Consider the following 17,390-nt stretch of genomic DNA (forward strand, 5'->3'; position numbering starts at 1 on the left):
GCGCTATGACACATTGACTTTACAGGAATTCCCTGACCACTACGGGCAAGGCACACCATATAAACCATTTACCAATAGTCAGGGACTAACAGTGATTTAACAGTGCGCTATGACACATTGACTTTACAGGAATTCCCTGACCACTACGGGCAAGGCACACCATATAAACCATTTACCAATAGTCAGGGACTAACAGTGATTTAACAGTGCGCTATGACACACTGACTTGACAAGAATTCCCTGACCACTACGGGCAAGGCACACCATATAAACCATTTACCAATAGTCAGGGACTAACAGTGATTTACAGCTAAGAAACGCATACCTGCACACCCTATTCAAACTACAATAAATCATCGTAGCCAGGATCAGCTCCCCGAGTTCTCGTGCATGTAACCGAGACAATTAAGCAGTTATAGTTCCTTGTCCAAGAGTATGTTAATTGTTAATTTAGCTTAGTTATTCCAAAGGTGTCAAAATTATAGTTTACTATTATGTTTGCCATAAAACGAAGTTTATGCTGACCATATTTTCTGCGCAATATTCGAGCCCAGAGAGTATGGTGATCTATTCCAACAAATTAACAATTTCAGTATATCACATCAAAAATTCAAAGTCCATACAACAAAATAACTATAATAGGACGTTCAATAATTAAGTGAATTATAGTAATTGTACATTGTAATTGATTGGTTTCCGCTCGATTCTGTCATCTTGTCATGCTTGTTGTTGATTTGTTTACTTTGTTCACCAACTGTCACCACTATAATGACACAATACCTGATTACGATGAGTATTGCTCTCGCAGTTTAGTTCAGTACAGTACAGATCAGTTCAGTTTTATTTTATCAATTTGGGGATTTTACCTACTATTATGTGTATTATAGCGGTAGCTGTTGATAATTGTGTGTTTCTGCATACAGAAAATATACACAATACATATATCGATTTTGACTTCATGCTGACTTCGGCGCACGTGGTCACCGGCTTGCCAGGTACCATTTTTCTTGTGAAGACACTCTGGATTCTTACAATTTATACAAAAACTCCACATAGAACCCCTAAATAACTTTAGATTACCATAAAAAACAGTAATCTTAAACGGGGCTATGTGTAATTTTTACATAGATTTTCACCATCTTTTCATTCTTCATTTTCACTCATATTAAAATATGTCTTCTAAACCATATCAAATGTACCGCGATTGAGTATCACGAATCGTTATATGATGTACAGCTAATACCATAAAACCCCGTCTACAAGCAATAGTGTGCTTCTGATGAAAGCTACATTAATCCAGTCGCCATTATGGAGTTTGAACAAATAAATTACGGATCCAAGCATATACAAACAAGTATTATTTTAAGACCGATCATTAACGCTTGCTTCGAATTAATTAAGCTTTTATAAAAAAACACTATATATGCTTGTAGACAGGGTTTTACGGTATTCTTTTATACATATAGGATGCTTTAGTTTTTACTGTTATCAGTTACCAATTTAAAGGCGGAAATGGGTCCTAAACAATGGTACCGCTTTTATGAATAGCCTGTCGGCAAATCAAATCAGCAGCATAGGCGTTGCGTGATCTCAAGTTCAAGTTCAGAAATATTTTTTTTTCCATCAAGTTATACAATCTTTTGCTTCTCCATGTTTACATGACCTCTTAGGAGTAAAAAACCTTCTGCCGTCGAGTTCCAATAAAAATATTAAAAAAACCATTGAGTGTCTCAATCTTTTCCATGTTTGTCGATATACTAATGCTTTAATCTTCCATCCCGAAGTTTTTGCTAAAGTGCACAAGGTTAACACAAAATAAATCAATATACAATTAATTCTGCTATATAGAAAACTTATTAATCATGTTAATAATAATAATAATAATAATGATAATAATAATAATAATAATAATAATAATAACACTAATAATAAACTAATAATAAAAATAATAATAATAATAATAATAATAATAATAATAATAATAATAATAATAATAATAATAATAATAATAATAGTACTAATAATAATAATAACATTTGTAATGCGCCGGTATCCGTCTAGAAGAAGACGCTCAGGCTCATTTGACACAGAGCGTCATGTACACTGCAAACACAATCTTACTAGATATTTTGAGTAAAAGGGAACAGAGCAACAAATTGACTGCATAATTGAATTGAACTCAAACTGGGTAAAAATTTAATCAATATTGAGTTTCAATGCACTCATTTTGTTGCACTGTTCCCTTTGAACATTGAGTAATTTGTACTTTTTAGAGTGTATTGTGTAGCTAATGCAAAATATATTATACATTTGAACATAATATATAAAATCAGTTATAAGCAAAATAAAAAGTAGTAAAACTAAACATGTTTAAAAACAATGATACAAGTAATGTCATAAAACTACAGTGTATTAGGCCTACAATCATGGTAACTACAGCATTATACAATGATCAAAATAATCCACTACCTCTACATAATTTAGTTTCATTCATCCATGTCGTACAAAAGTAAGAAAATACAGAGATATCTACAAGACATTATTGTCTACATATTTTTACAAATCTATAATTATATTCATATTGACCATATTGTTTACTATATCTTTATAATATATCATACGCACCTTGATATTTGAGAAATATTACATTTCCAATATTTTTCGCGTCTTTTATAAAGAGACAGTATTTCGGAATGTCCATTTTGATTACTACTTCCGGATATCAAGGTAAAGCTGCAATCTTGTGCGAAAATGGTTGGGACAGATCACAGATATTGTTCCAATATCTGTGGACAGATGATGTTTTAAAGATCAAATTCCTGTGAATTGAACATGACGCTGAAATACATGATAGGTTTCATAGGTTTCATAGGTCATATTATGTATTTGTTTACTCCTCCCCCCAAACAATGTTGGAGCACAGATTGAGCTCAACCACTATTTTTCACCATTCAACATTGAATAAGGGGAGCGGGGATGCATTGAATAAGGGGAGCGGGGATGCGTGAAATAAACAAACTGTCCTAATATTGATAATGTGAATTTGCATGTATCTTTATATAAAAAATAAAAGGATTGACAAGTTTATAAAACCGTGTATATAAAAAGATGGCAAATTTATTAATCTAGTCATAGCTGAAAGAATGGTCAAAATCGAACAACGCGTTTAGGAGAGATGGTCATATTTATGATATTAATGTTGTACTTCAACATTGAATAAGGGGAGTGGGGATGAGTGAAATCAACAATCTGTCCCAAGCTTTTCGCGCGGGATTGTGGATGCCACACCTATACATCGTCAGATAAACACGCGTGTTGTTTTATCCGATTGACGTATTTGTTCATTATACATTGTGATGTGCCCTGAGTAATTTGATTTGTTTACAATTAAAATTTATTTCATGAGACATTTTAGGGAATCCCCTCTCATGCAACAAATTAAGCAAAAACAAATTGAATCATTTCTAATTTTGGATAGTTGAGAATTCCCCTTTCTCATGTTTCTGGAATGTTCATTGTGTTGCACAATTGAAAAGATTAGAAAGTGGATATGACATCATAGTGGGAATACCCACAGGAAGTGATGTAATGTGAAAGGTTGATATATATAATTATTCTTGGAAAACCCTAATTACATATGGTGTGAAGATGTGACTGAAGTAATTGACTATTAATAAAATGTGATTTTACAATGAAGAAAATGGTCATGCAATTCTGCAAAGTATTATAATGTTGTTGTGGAAATTGCGAACCAGAGACATTTTATGTAGTCAATGCACTACTGTTTAGCCAGTGATATCGGAGAAGACCTAGGATACGTCAAAGTGCGTACCTCTTCCAAGAAAGGAATATATTCTTCTGTTGACTTGCTGAAGTCTGGTTTATGAAACAACACATCTGTCAATGTAAGTGGAAACAGGGGGACCACTGCAATGCAATGCAAGCCTGTTTCCATTTGAAATTGTGTGATAGGTAAAAATGCAGATGCAACTGTGCGAGGATTTTATGCAAAAGATATAAAAGTCTTCAGTTGACTTCGCTGAACAGTGAGCTTCACAGGACAAGTGAATTGTGATATACATCAAGAACATTGAGAAATAGAACTGTACAATCAATGTAAAATTAATAAACACAATGCTTGATTAATGCTGATTGTATATGTATTCATGTACACTCACAAGATTATTGTTCAATCATGCTTTATCAAGCATTACTCTTGTTAAAAGACTTAGATATTGTTAACTTAATTAAACAGTGTGTTTTGTCGTGTATTCTGAAGTGAACTTCGCCGTGATATTCGCTCTGGATTTTTGATCGCATCAGTTACTAGTAGGCCTACAGGTGTATGGTAAGCCTCGTTCCATTTTAGAGTCATATTATTCGGAATACCATTATTACAATACCTGTACGTAAATGTGTACATCGTAGGTGCTACTTTAGGAATGATATCCAGGTGCAACAGGTTAAACTAATGATATAATTATTATACCTACAGTTTGATCAGCTCGTAATCGGCGGGCCTTATAACATCCGGATTAATATCAATATATTTTCTTTCGAGAATTGGCTTGTGACAATTTGTCAGAAGTATCAGGAATTATTAATTAAAGTCCTATACTTTGCCTAGACCAGACAGGTGAACTATATCACTCTTAAATTATGTGGACCTATTTTTTGGCGTAGTGGTAAAAGCCTAACATTTCCCGCCGATTACGAGCTGATCAAAGTATAATACAAGATGGTTGATCTGTGATGACAACCTTTACAAGCGGGCACCTTATCTTTGTGTTGATTCCTTGTTATCATAGACACAGCAACAAATCATGTGATCATAGTTTAGTTCTCAGTGCTGTCTCTACACAGTTCGCTGTACATATTATCACTATCAGAGCTTTCAGCAGTATCTCTCTTCTTCCCCTCCCTCACAAGAGTAGAGTATTTACCATCTTCTTCCGCCAGTGTTAAGCTACTGGTTGAATGCAGCGCATTGTATGTATTATCCGAGCATGCGCTGTCGATACTAAAGCTACGCCCTTTTGGATCACAATGCAATTTTTCGTAGCAAGTGAGACTATTTGTCTTCATCGGGTTGTCTTCAATGATCTTAGGAGCCTGTGTTTCTGAGTCATCACATACAATCTCAGGGATTCTTGTCAAAGAGTTAGTTTGACAACCTTCTGCAGAAGTTAGAGATCCGTTGGACTTTTTACGATGCGGAAGCGGCAAAGTAGTAGCCTCAAAATAATGCGCGTTGTCACCTTCAAAATCTGATGAAGCCGCGGAGTTTTCTTTGTGTTCATCGACTCCTGAATCAGCAGAAGACAAAGACACACCTGATCTGCTGCCAGAATCAGTGTCATCGTGCCCAGTCGAAGACCCTATTTCTGAATCGCTCTCATGACTTGATGTTCCGCTGCCGCTACTCAATGCGTGTCCATATTGAAGATCTGTATAAACGGCACTGCTGCGTAATTCCGTATAGGGCATCGAATTAGATGTGCCTTGGTTGTTGTCTTCTAATTCGAAATACGCCACAGCTTCGCTAGGTGGGGTGATGCTGACAGCCTGACTCTTAGGACGGACTTCAGCATACAGATTTTCAAATTGTTCATCGGGGTCTTTGGCGATAACGACGAGACCACGTGTATCAGCTTCGGAGTAGACATCACATGCGGCATTATTGGTGAATCGGTTATTGAGGGAGTTTTCCTTGCTTACATTGTATATGGGATTTGCTAGATCTGGGTTCTTCTTTCCTGTAAGCATGGTAAGAAAAAAGTCCGAAATGTTGTATTAACGACATAATATTGATCAATTGAGAGGATGCATTCCCCGGCCATGGAGCTCCATGGAGAGCTACATGTGTAGGTATTAACTCGGACGCATGGTTATCAGGTTGAGAGTGTTAGTACTAGACCTGTTCGTCCTTGGACAAAAATTGAACTGCCACAATCTACTATGGCCCAATATAAGCCATATAAATCATTAAGCAGCAATCAGGGATTTCATAGAAGCGCACACCCTATACATACCACAATAAACCGTCGAATCCTGTTCTCGCATCGGCCAACCGAGACAAACAAGCAGTTACTATTAAAGTAATAGGGATTTTTTAAGCTAGCTCAAAAATTCAACAGAAAAGCATAGACTGCGACGGTGACTCAGACTAGCATCGTCAAACACCAATTCACCGGTGTCTAACGCCTAACCGATTGACTAACTTGACTGCTTGACATCAAAACAAGCCTTGAACTCTACATGGAATAGAAGCAACAGGGTATATTACCTTTGTGGCTTTCTGCAGTGATCGCCACATTAGCGTCAACGTCTACGTAGTAATATGCATGTCGCTCCTTGTTATGCATATCATGCCTGCAAAGGAAAACACCAAAAGAAATATATTTCTGCATGTTTTTGGCGGGATTTTGAATAATAATGAGGTTTTATACTAATTACACGGAAACTTTAAATTGTTGTCAGTGGCGATAGAAGCATTGATGTGTTTATAGTGCAAATATCTTGCAACAGGATTCGGTTGAGAAGGATATCGATGTACCGTACATACATACATACACTGCTAGTGTTAACGGGCAAGTATCCGGATAATTTCTGACCGGATAGAAATAATACCGCAATGTACCGCACATCTGCTCCCACTATAAACACGCTGTACGTGTAACACGGGTGATGGAATGCAGTTTAAAATCCCCGCCAAGGCAGCATCATTTGGATGGACCCGACCGGAACTCACGGAACCCGGCTTTAGCTGCCACTTAGGTGTAGGAATGCGTGGAATAGGATTCCTCTATATCCATTCGTATTTATTACACATTATCATGACAATAACAATGTCAAATTTGATTTCGGACGCATTCATTTTACTAGCGGGTTGACGCATATATGTTTAAAATAAAAAAATAAAAATAAATTTTTGGATTTATAAAGCGCCTTTCTCCAGATCTTAGAGGACTCAAAGCGCTGTAATTTCGCTGCAATGGTGACTCATCACAATCAGATCGCATCAACTAGGTTGCTGCCGAACGGCGCACACCTATCCGCATTTAGATTGTAACATCCACCAATTATCTGTGCAGCTCCCCAAATTCCATTGGGTGAAGGAAGTTTTGATAACCAAACAACTAATCACCGATTTTTGCGATACAGGAGGAAACCGGAGATCCCGGAGAAAACCTGCGAGAGCGAGCATGGAATCGGGATAAATCAAGTGCACATGAGTCCTTGGGCCGCGCCGGGGCTTGAACCCGGGACCTCAGTGGTGCAAAGCGAGGGAATTACCGCTGCGTTAACTCGCCCTCCGAATTTCCAACTCCTTTAATGACAATTTTGTTATAAACATTGCAAAACTTATGGGATTTTTTTTCTCGTGTATGAAATTAAATAAAGTTAATAAATGCGTATCACTTGCTGGTCGAGAAATTGTACCAAGTAATGCATTTTTTGTACAATTCACTCCCAACATCGCTTGTTGGGAGTGAAATTGTACAAAATTACGCACGCGTACTGAGATGTTGAGTTCCGAAGGGGGAGTGCATTAGACGCATTAACATCTCAGTACAAGTGCATTATTTTGTACAATTTCTCGAGCAACAAGCGATACGCATTTATTAACCTATTTCATACACGAGAAAACAATTTACGTGATATTTGCTATTTTTATAACAAACTTGTTACTAAACATGTTGGAAAATGCAAGCAAATATAAAATTAATGCATCCACCCGCAAGAAAAATGAATGCGTCCAAACGCGGAGTGCGCGCCCGTGGAATTATGCAATATTTATGCACGGCTAGTAATTTACTAACGTTTACTCTGATTGGTTCTCACTAATTAGGAGTGTATGAAATAACCTATATTCATGGAATCGTGCATAATGAGAAATATGGGAAAGTGCACATTTGGCGATATTTTCAAACTTAAGGATGAGCATGTTCAATCTTAAACAGTTAAAATTCATGAAGACTTTTGACGTTTTGCAGCCAGTGCATGGCGTAACTATGGTTGGTAGCGCCCGGGGCAAGAAACAAAATTGGCGCCCTGAAAATTCTGAGGCAAGTGACACGTGAAAAAATTGAGAACAGATACTTAAATTTAAATTAACTGCATACTACTGATTACTTGCGATGGTATTTTTTTTTGTCTGTTATATTTTTGTTTATCATACTTACGTTGCAGATTCCTTCACAATTTGTTACATATTTGATCCGTAAGTGACAAACGTTTTAGCTACACATGGGGCGGGTAATAATTGTCATACTTCTAGCATGTCTAGTGCAACTGTCAACATTTGACAACTAATTGTCTAATGTGAACGTCACGAACAATTGGTTGAAATTGAAAGGAATCTGCTACGTACTGGTATCCGCTTAGCTCACTTACTTAAAGGTGTGGTGCCCCCTTGCGGATCTTTTACACGAACAAGTACATACAACTGTTATTATAAACACAAAACAGAGAAGTAGAAGCCCGCCAAAGACGAGAGCTAAAATGCCCACAGATGATAACATGCTCCTAAAGCCAGTGTCGAAATCTGTAGCAGGAAGGTAATTAACAACAAATTGTATTTCGTTAGTGATTAAATGTACGACTATTTTTGTACGACTTATCTGTTGTTTAAAATTGCTCCAAATATTACAGAGACAAAATAACTTCATTAATTGGCACTTGTAAAATTCGAGCAAGTCTTTTATGCACGTTATCTGATTTCTGATAGAATTCATGTCCAACGGAACTCATTAGGAATGAATACCAATTAATTCATGATATTCGTCTCTGTGCTGCAATCAAATCGCACTGCTCTTTCTCATGCAATGTTCATTTGTTACATGACCACCTATCCACTAGAGTTACAGGGTGTTCAGATATCAGCTCATAGTAAACGTTATGTGAGTTGATACTTGAACGTCCCTCCTATCGAAGTGGAGCATACATGTTGTATCAAATTGATCGGTACCAAACAGTTTGATGATTATTGTAAAGCCTGCTTTATTGCAACATTGGATCCTCGTCATCATTAGAGAATTAATTTGGAAAAAACCTTCTGATAATTACTAACACTCGCTGAGCAGCAAGACCTTCCCTGTAAGCTTTTAATCCGATAAGTTGATTATCTATTTGTTTTCATGAATTGGAAGACATTCTTTGATGTATTACTGAGCTTAATCATCTGAAATTACTGGTGCATGAGCCACCCAGGCTGGTGGCTCAGCATAGTATTTCATTGTCAGAAGGTTTTCTCCAAATTCATTTCCTAATGATATTCTCATATGAGCTTCCCAGCAAACACAAAACGTTTTCGACATCATTCGCAAAAGGTTATAAAAGGTTGTCAGAAAACGTTTAAATGTCGGGTTATATAAAGGGTATATTGAGAGTATAAAACGTTTTCATGACCTTAAAAAACATTTTTTTGATAATTTACTGCTCAGCAAACAAAAATGTTTTACAGAAAATGTTTAAATGTCGGGTTATATAAAGGCTATAAAAACGTTTTAATAACATTCCAAAAACATTCTTGAACACCTGACACAAAACATTCTAAACAGAATGTTATTTTGCGGTTGAAAAAATATTATGCGAAAAATGTTTGCCCAAAATATTTGCAATAACCCGACATTTAAATGTTATTAAAATGTTTTGGAAAAAAACATTTTAAGAACATTTCTGTGTTTGCTAGGTTTAAATATTTTAACATAATGTTATTTAAATATTGACAAAATATTTGGCAAAAATGTTTGCAAAAACAGTTTACAATAACATTTTTTGAAAACATTTAAAAATATTGTTGTCAGTGTGTTTTCATACAAAACGTTTTAAAACGTTATCATGGCCTTTATATAACCCGACATTTTAATGTTATTAAAACGTTTTTACCTAAGCCAACAGCCAAAATATAACTTACATAAAACGTTTTTAAAACGTTTTTGTGTTTGCTGGGTTATGACTGTATGATATTAATCAATGCCGATCGTATGTTGCCTTTTGGGGGTCTCCGCTTCAGTCTACAGTGCATTCAGCCCGGTTAGGGTTAGGTTTAGGGTTAGGTAACCGTGTTAGGGTTAGTGTTAGGGTTAGGGTTAGTGTTAGTGTTAGGGTTAGGTTTAAGGTTATGGTTGGGTAACCGTGTTAGGGGTAGTGTTATAGGGTTAGGAACCTTAACCCGAACCCTAAAAATGCGGACTGACGGTGATTCGGACTGACGGGGTGTACCCGCATTTTGATGGGCAGATGGGACAGTCATGTCCATAATAGCTCATAATCACTGGAAACTGATGGGTACCAATCATTTTACCTTATTTAGAGTTTTGGTCTTTGTAAGTTGAAATTTTCTTTTGGGATGGTTTTAGGGGTGTTACATGTACTTTTCAGGATGTTGAGTTAGCAACCCAAATTAATTGGGTCATCAACCACCTCAAATATAAACTCTACAACCCCCCCAAAAAAAAAAAACACGCTGCTGAGGATGTCGGGTTACGGGCTATTGACAAAATTGACTACTACCATGACTACAGGCGATCGAATATAAGTATCTGATATCGGAATGATATGTTCCGAGTTCTCTACAAACATGACATCCTGTTTCAGTCTTGGTCGAATTGACCGCGACTGTCCGACATGTATCGGAAAATCCATTGTTAATCGGACTAAACTTCCTTTAAAAGGGAAATGTCCCGGGGAAAAGTTGTAGATGAGCCTGAGGTTTCCATACTTAATACTTGAATTAGCATAAATAATAATAGGTCCCCCATTCTGTTCTTGTTAGGGGCTGTGCAATAATTATGAGCCCTGGGGAGGGTAAGATTGGGGGGCAAGAAATGTTTGACGAGCCGAAAGGGGGGCAAGCAAGTTTTAGCGAGCCGAGAGGGGGGGCAAGCGATTTTTGGCATACATTCATGCGGCGCCTTTTTAATAAAACGCTCTAAATTGGCTTAGGAAAACAGTACGGAAACGCTTAAATATGCAAATTTTCCTGCTCGCTGCGCTCGCAACATACATCTAGACCATTTAAGGTTTGCAAATTGGGATCCCAAAAATGTGGTGCGTTCAAAGGGGGAGGGGCAAAGATTTTTAAGCGGGCCGATGGGGGGGGGCAAGCAATTTTTGGCGGGCCGAGAGGGGGGGCAAGCGATTTTTGGCGAGCCGTTTGGAAATATTTTTTTTGGGGGGCCTTAACCTGTTTGAATTTACCCGGGAGTCATTCCTTGTTACAAAACAGTTCAAACATAGCCACATATTCGATCATGCCTTTAATTGACCGCATTTTCACCTTTTAACTCCGGAGATAAAGATGCTACTGTAGTTCCTTCCTTTAATTGGGTTGTGTTTGTCACAGCGCCATCAGACCCATTACCACCCACACTTCCATGCCATGTAGTCATCACGATGGTCTCATCGCTTGGACTCGTTTTGCTTGGTTTTTGTGTACTCGTTGTTCTAGGTGGCGCTGTTTGTCTGGCTGTCAATTTCACAGTAATTCGTTTTTGCTGTGTTGTCACTGGTGATGTTGTTGGAGCTTGAATTGGAACTGTTGCTAGTCTGTTTAAAGGAGAAGAATACTACAATTCAAACAAACGCCAATAAAAATGTTTATACAAATCTGATGCGAGCTATATGTAGTTGACCTAATAAGTGATCCATAAAGAGAAATGTTTTCAAAATTAAGAAAAAGAAGCCGCAACGACACAGGACTTTCAAGAGGTGTTTTTGTGTGCACTGTATTTTTGTCTCTTTATGTATTCGTTTGCTTGATATTGTTTGCCGGCTTGCTACCATTTAATTTCATGTTTTTGCTCGGGTTTACACCATACTGTACCTGTTCAGTGCTGCACAAGCTCTGGTACAATTACAGACATCCATTAATTTCTCGCAGTCAGCCGTATACATGTAACAAATCTGTTGTTCTATTGCGACAGCAGTCTTAGGAAAACATACGCCATATTTGCGATTTTGTTTCTTGCAGTCCATCTTTGCTTGGCCTCCATAAAAGAAGCATTGGCTTGGCTGTTCACCAGTGGATCTATCTTTGCAATCTATTGGTCCTGAAAAGACAAGTTCGCCGTAATATTAAAATAGAAACATTTACACATAAAGAGACGCGAATACTGGTACCGTAACTTGAAGAAATAATTGAAACAAGTTTACAGGTATTACCCCAGCAAGCACAAAAATGGCATTTAAATGTCGGGTTATTATAAAGGTCATGAAAACGTTTTTAAAACGTTATTGTAAAACATTAAGGGCAACAATTTCTGACAGGCTAACTTTCAGACCTTTTTGGTCTTCCAGCCTTTTCCTCCATATGTACCGTGTTTATATAATATTATTTTTTATGTAATGTCTTTGATTTTTATGGAAAAAAAAATAAATATGAAATATGAAATATGAAATTATCAACACTTAAATAAATATTTTATTTAGAATGTTTCGCAGCAAGTTTTCACAAATGTTTTTTGAATGTTATGAAAACATTTTTATACCGACATTTAAACGTTTTCTGTAAAATGTTTTGTGTTTGCTGGGACACTGAACTCAACCTTCTATAATGGGACCCTCGTTAGGAGCCATGTGAGGTAGTTAGGGACACTATATAGATAACAGTTGTGCGGTGCCTCGATGACCATTATGAAATTACCAGTATATCGGAGTGGTACTTACCTCGAACACGAGATGATGGAGGTGTGACAGAACATGTCGGTGTCTGTCCGTTGCAATCACAATACCTGCATTCAGCCCTGGAGATCGGTAAGAAAAAAATAACGGAGTTGAATGAATATTCAAACATTTCATTTGTAAACATTTAATAAAAGGTTTGTATTTATGCAAATATTAAAATACACAAACCCAATTTATTTGCTCCATTCCCAAGAAAATACTAGTATAGTACCCATTGTCCGAAGCATTTGGGAAAGAATCATCAACTTTACATTTCGAGAAGAAAGCATACGCTTTAATTAATTCGCTGATACACTCATATTTTGATATTTAATCATGAAGTTTTAATATTGGCGAAAGAATCGCGAACTTTAAGCTTTATAAATAAGACATGACTAGTGTTTCGATTTTAAATAGTTTCGACTTGTTTCTCTTTTCACATTTGACTTAAAATGACAAATGAATAAAACTTATTTAAGGAAAGTTTTATGCCTAATATAGAATCAGGATATAGACATACTCTCTTTCCTTTGCATTGCAATACATTTCTTTAAATAATTTACCGATGATTACAAGATTTGTCACATTAAATACTTAGTTGCGAATTGAAAGAGTGTTCGTGCATGGGAAAGGAAGTAATTATTTCAAATCGTTGTTACTGATTTATTGATTTCTGAATTGAAGTTTGAAATCGCGTGTATCATTTTTTTTCTTGACTGCCTCCTAAGATTTTTATGTTGAAAATCATCATCATCGTCAATATGGTTCATGGAAAACGTGATATGATCAAATTAATTGGAGCCAATAGAACAGTATTTTTCACTACAAAATATGACATACAGGCTATATTTTTATTTTCTGAATTTCATACCTTATACTTTTGGTATCTTTGGTCCAAATGTCCCCATACCTATCCCCTGACGCTGACACTGATTTTGATTATTGGTGTGTATAAGACGCTTCTTCGAATCACTAACGTTGGATTATCATGTCAATTTAAAAACAAAGAAACAATCGTTTCATTTCTTTAAGCTGTACAATCAAACTAACTCGATAACATATTTAAGATTGATAGCAAATCGAAAATGAAAACACATTGTAAACCTTAAGTCCTTAAAATACAAAATAGAAAACCCTTGAATCCCCCAGTCGTCTCAGTATCGTTTAATGTTAAAACTACTGTAACTATTATATACCCCGGCGACGCTTATAAAAAATTTCCGAAAAGAAATTATCGAATCAAGATATATTAGGGAATATCACATACAAGATGCATTAAAGCTGTCCCACAATTCATTCCTTAGTTCCGAGTATAACGCCGCTCTATCTTGCAAAACGATTTCCAGTTTGAAATAACATGAATAATGTGATATGCCGCAGTCATCTGCCCCTGGCAGTATTCAACATCTTAATAGTGTCAATGATTCGTCCAGTTGGTAAAACAAAAGTATTATACCAGTTTCGTTAATAAGACGTTTCGTCCGATACCATTGGACATCATCAAGTGACCAATTCATGTCAATTGGTCACTTGAGAAGTTGTGAGAGACGGCGATAAATTCCTTGTCCTACACGTGTGAGAATTGAAAGCGTAATCCTCCTTTCTAATTCTTGACAAGGAGGAACGCTGGTTTGAAAAGGGTGGGGGTGTGTGTGCAAAGCCGTTTGGGAAGGAGTCGAAAGCCCGTCGCCCGGGCCCGTCGCAAAACCTGGGCGCATAACAAGAGGGTTACGCTTTAAAATCTCGCATGTGTAGGACCGGTCACTGAAAGGAATTGATCGCAGTTTCTCAAGTGACCAATGGGCCTGAATCGGTCACCTGGTAATGTTTGATGGTATCGGACGAAACGTCTTATTAACGAACTTAGTTCCAGTGTTTGATTTGTTTATTTGTTTATTGGCACATTCTAAGAACAGCTATTTGAAGTAAAAGAAATGTTCTAGTAAGTATCAGTATATAGAATGTGAGTCTGCTGACAAGGGATTCGCACATGTTGTAGTCGCTGTTCATTCAGTAAACCCTGCAGCTTTTCAGCTTTTGCAACGTGTCATTATTTTTTAATGTCAAACTTAAAAGTTAATACATGTAACTATGATTCAGATATAAGATATTTGCAAAATTGCAAATATCCAATTCACTGCAACTTAATCATGCTATTGTGAATTCTATACATTATTAAAACAAATGTGACCTGCTCTCACAAAATGAGCACAAATTTGATCAAATAACTTTCCAAGATATTACAGATTTTAAAATCCTTATTTTATACCCTTTAAAATCATCCCAAACATGTTATGATGGCTCCTTGCTCTGGTCTTCAAAAATCAATGTTAGATCTCATTATACATACGTCATCATTTTGAACTGCATAAAACAATGCATCAAGTTGCACCTCGTTATCATTTTTCATTCTTTATTGTGTGTAATTTGAGGTCGTTCACGAGACGCGTTATAACCAATTACAGTGCGCGATTTTGAATAATGGGTCGTGGAGGTAATAATAGAATAAGAATACTATTATTGAAGTTTATTTCTTCTTTTCTTCGCTCAGAAATGCGCATATATTTTCATTTTATGAAGCCAAAAACAAAGATAAGAAACAAAATTAATATATTTTGCTTAAAAACGTCTTTGAAATGTTTTTGTTAAATTCATCACATCAATGATGCATGCTGGGAAGATATCAATTCAACTTTTGGGTATCACATGGGTGTAACGGATGCTGGGTAATATTTAGGATCAACGTTTGATTGAGCAATATATTCAATTATTGCCAGGCAAGGCAAGGGGGATTTCTCTCATTGAGGATGCCATTCAATTCAATGTAGGTCAGTGGTGGATCTTTACCGATTGTTCTGAAAATAATACTTCTATAATGAAATGTACGTGCGTTCATCGTGTATTAAGAAATTCAAAAAACTGGTTTCTTTGGTTTTGAGACACGGCAAAACATTCTGGTTAAATAGAGATCATGAAAAAGACAGCTTGTTGGCATTAACTGTAATCATTGAGACTTTACGGACTTTATATATTTAGTAGCTAAGGAATCCACAGAACAAAAGTTTGAATAAGATAGAACTTTAAAATAAGTTACAGTTAAAGCAGCGCCCTTTCCTGCCTGTTTGACAAGATACTTGAAGAAACTTCCGAAACTATTTATTATTATTGTAATTTTTTTGACAGTTGTATACTATAAATAGAGTTAAAGCTGAGCATATCCTATAAACTGTACTTTAGTTCTAAGCATTTTGGCTGAATAAGAGTTGTCAGCTGAATCTAAATGATATGATATCATGTTATATTGATATTAAATAGCTTTTGTCTCGTGTCTGCCGTGTTTCCTTGTAATATGTGACCGTACACCACGATTAAGCCAGAAATGTCCTAATTGTATTCTGAGTTAGAGTGTAAAATGTGCATGAAGGTCGTATTCATAGGTACCTCAAACACCTTCTAATCCAATCAATAATCCTATTGTTGAAGAGGATAATAAGCTTGTACCTTAGATGTCTATAGAATTCTTAATAGCTCTGGTCTTTGTTTGCTTTGGCTAAATCATGTTCAAGTGGTGGGTTACAAAGCATTGTATTTTGTCTAGGTAAACTTGGGGATGATTTGAAATGACCACCAATTATGACTGTTTGATATTTATTACCAGTAATGTGGAAAAAGAGACATGTGTAGAAACGAAAACAAAGTACCATTTTGTTGAAGGAGCAAAGTTCAACAAACCATAACCCCGCTTCTGGATATCGTTTGAAGTCAAATGATATACTATTTTAAAGCTTATGATATATATTTTCTAAACACGAAATAAAACAAAATTGACCCATTCGTCGTGAACGGTCACATAATGTGCATGATAGTGCAACGTGAAAGATAGAGACGATATCATGGGCGAAACAAGATGATTTATGTTGAGGTTTATCAGTACACGGGACATTTACATGTACATTGACATATAAACGACGTTGACCAAAAAGCGTTGTGAACATGTTTTGTATAGACCACGTGTATATCTAGCATTGGTTCGAATAATGGGCGCATCCAGATATTTTTGGCTCTCCCCCTAAAGAAGACATGGGAAAATCTTAATCTTTTTTAAGATCTGACCTCGTAAACAATGAGGTCAGATCATAGCCAGTAGTAGTACATAGAGTATCATGCCTACGGATTTCATCACAGTCTTACCTTAGCACGCTGGTAAGCAGCGTTTGAGATGGTGTTAATCGATAGTCGATAACCGATAATCAATGATCAATCAGCTATGAATATTTAATTGGATTCTAAAAATAATGATCACAGACTCTCATGTTCAAATGTGTGTGTGGGGGGGGGTGTATACCCCCCTCGCATGTTGGTGCTCGCAATTGCTGAGGACGGCTTTTTACCCTAAAGAAGACATGGGAAAACTCAAACTTATTGGGAATCCCATGTCTTCTTTAGGGTAGGTGCCGTTAATTTCTGGAATAGCCCAATAATAATCAGTCATCAGTTGTTCAATTCGCCACCCAAATGGGATCACACCACAATTGAGTCTCACTACTGGCTCTCATTAATAACACAAGAATATAAAAAATGCCAATATGAATGAGTTTACCATGTTTACTCTAATATCGAGGGATTAAACCCAAAACCAGTAGCGTAGCCAGCGGGTGGGATGGGGGCAGAGGACACTTAACATGGGGACGGGGAAGCGGACTGACCAGAACCACATGTCC

The 17,390-nt window shown here is 36.6% G+C and overlaps 1 protein-coding gene across 2 annotated transcripts in view; it reads right to left on the reverse strand.

Moving 5' to 3' along the window:
• Positions 1-4,289: 4,289 nt before the first annotated feature.
• Positions 4,290-17,390, reverse strand: part of LOC140142882 (uncharacterized) — a 32,718-nt gene continuing 19,617 nt past the window's right edge. Inside the window, exons 1-7 of one of the 2 annotated variants that reach the window (XM_072164901.1) lie at positions 13,937-14,274; positions 12,673-12,749; positions 11,831-12,056; positions 11,285-11,553; positions 8,398-8,548; positions 6,287-6,372; positions 4,290-5,756 (exon numbers count right to left, since the gene is read on the reverse strand). In XM_072164901.1, coding sequence (XP_072021002.1) covers positions 4,837-5,756; positions 6,287-6,372; positions 8,398-8,548; positions 11,285-11,553; positions 11,831-11,982 — 1,578 coding nt within the window. In that variant the 5' untranslated portion in view covers positions 11,983-12,056; positions 12,673-12,749; positions 13,937-14,274 and the 3' untranslated portion in view covers positions 4,290-4,836. Of the gene's footprint in view, positions 5,757-6,286; positions 6,373-8,397; positions 8,549-11,284; positions 11,554-11,830; positions 12,057-12,672; positions 12,750-13,936; positions 14,275-17,390 lie in introns of those variants that run through there. The other variant, XM_072164900.1, reaches the window with a different exon arrangement.

The sequence above is a fragment of the Amphiura filiformis genome, chromosome 20, assembly GCF_039555335.1.
Source record: "Amphiura filiformis chromosome 20, Afil_fr2py, whole genome shotgun sequence".
NCBI classification, from domain to species: Eukaryota; Metazoa; Echinodermata; class Ophiuroidea; order Amphilepidida; family Amphiuridae; genus Amphiura; species Amphiura filiformis.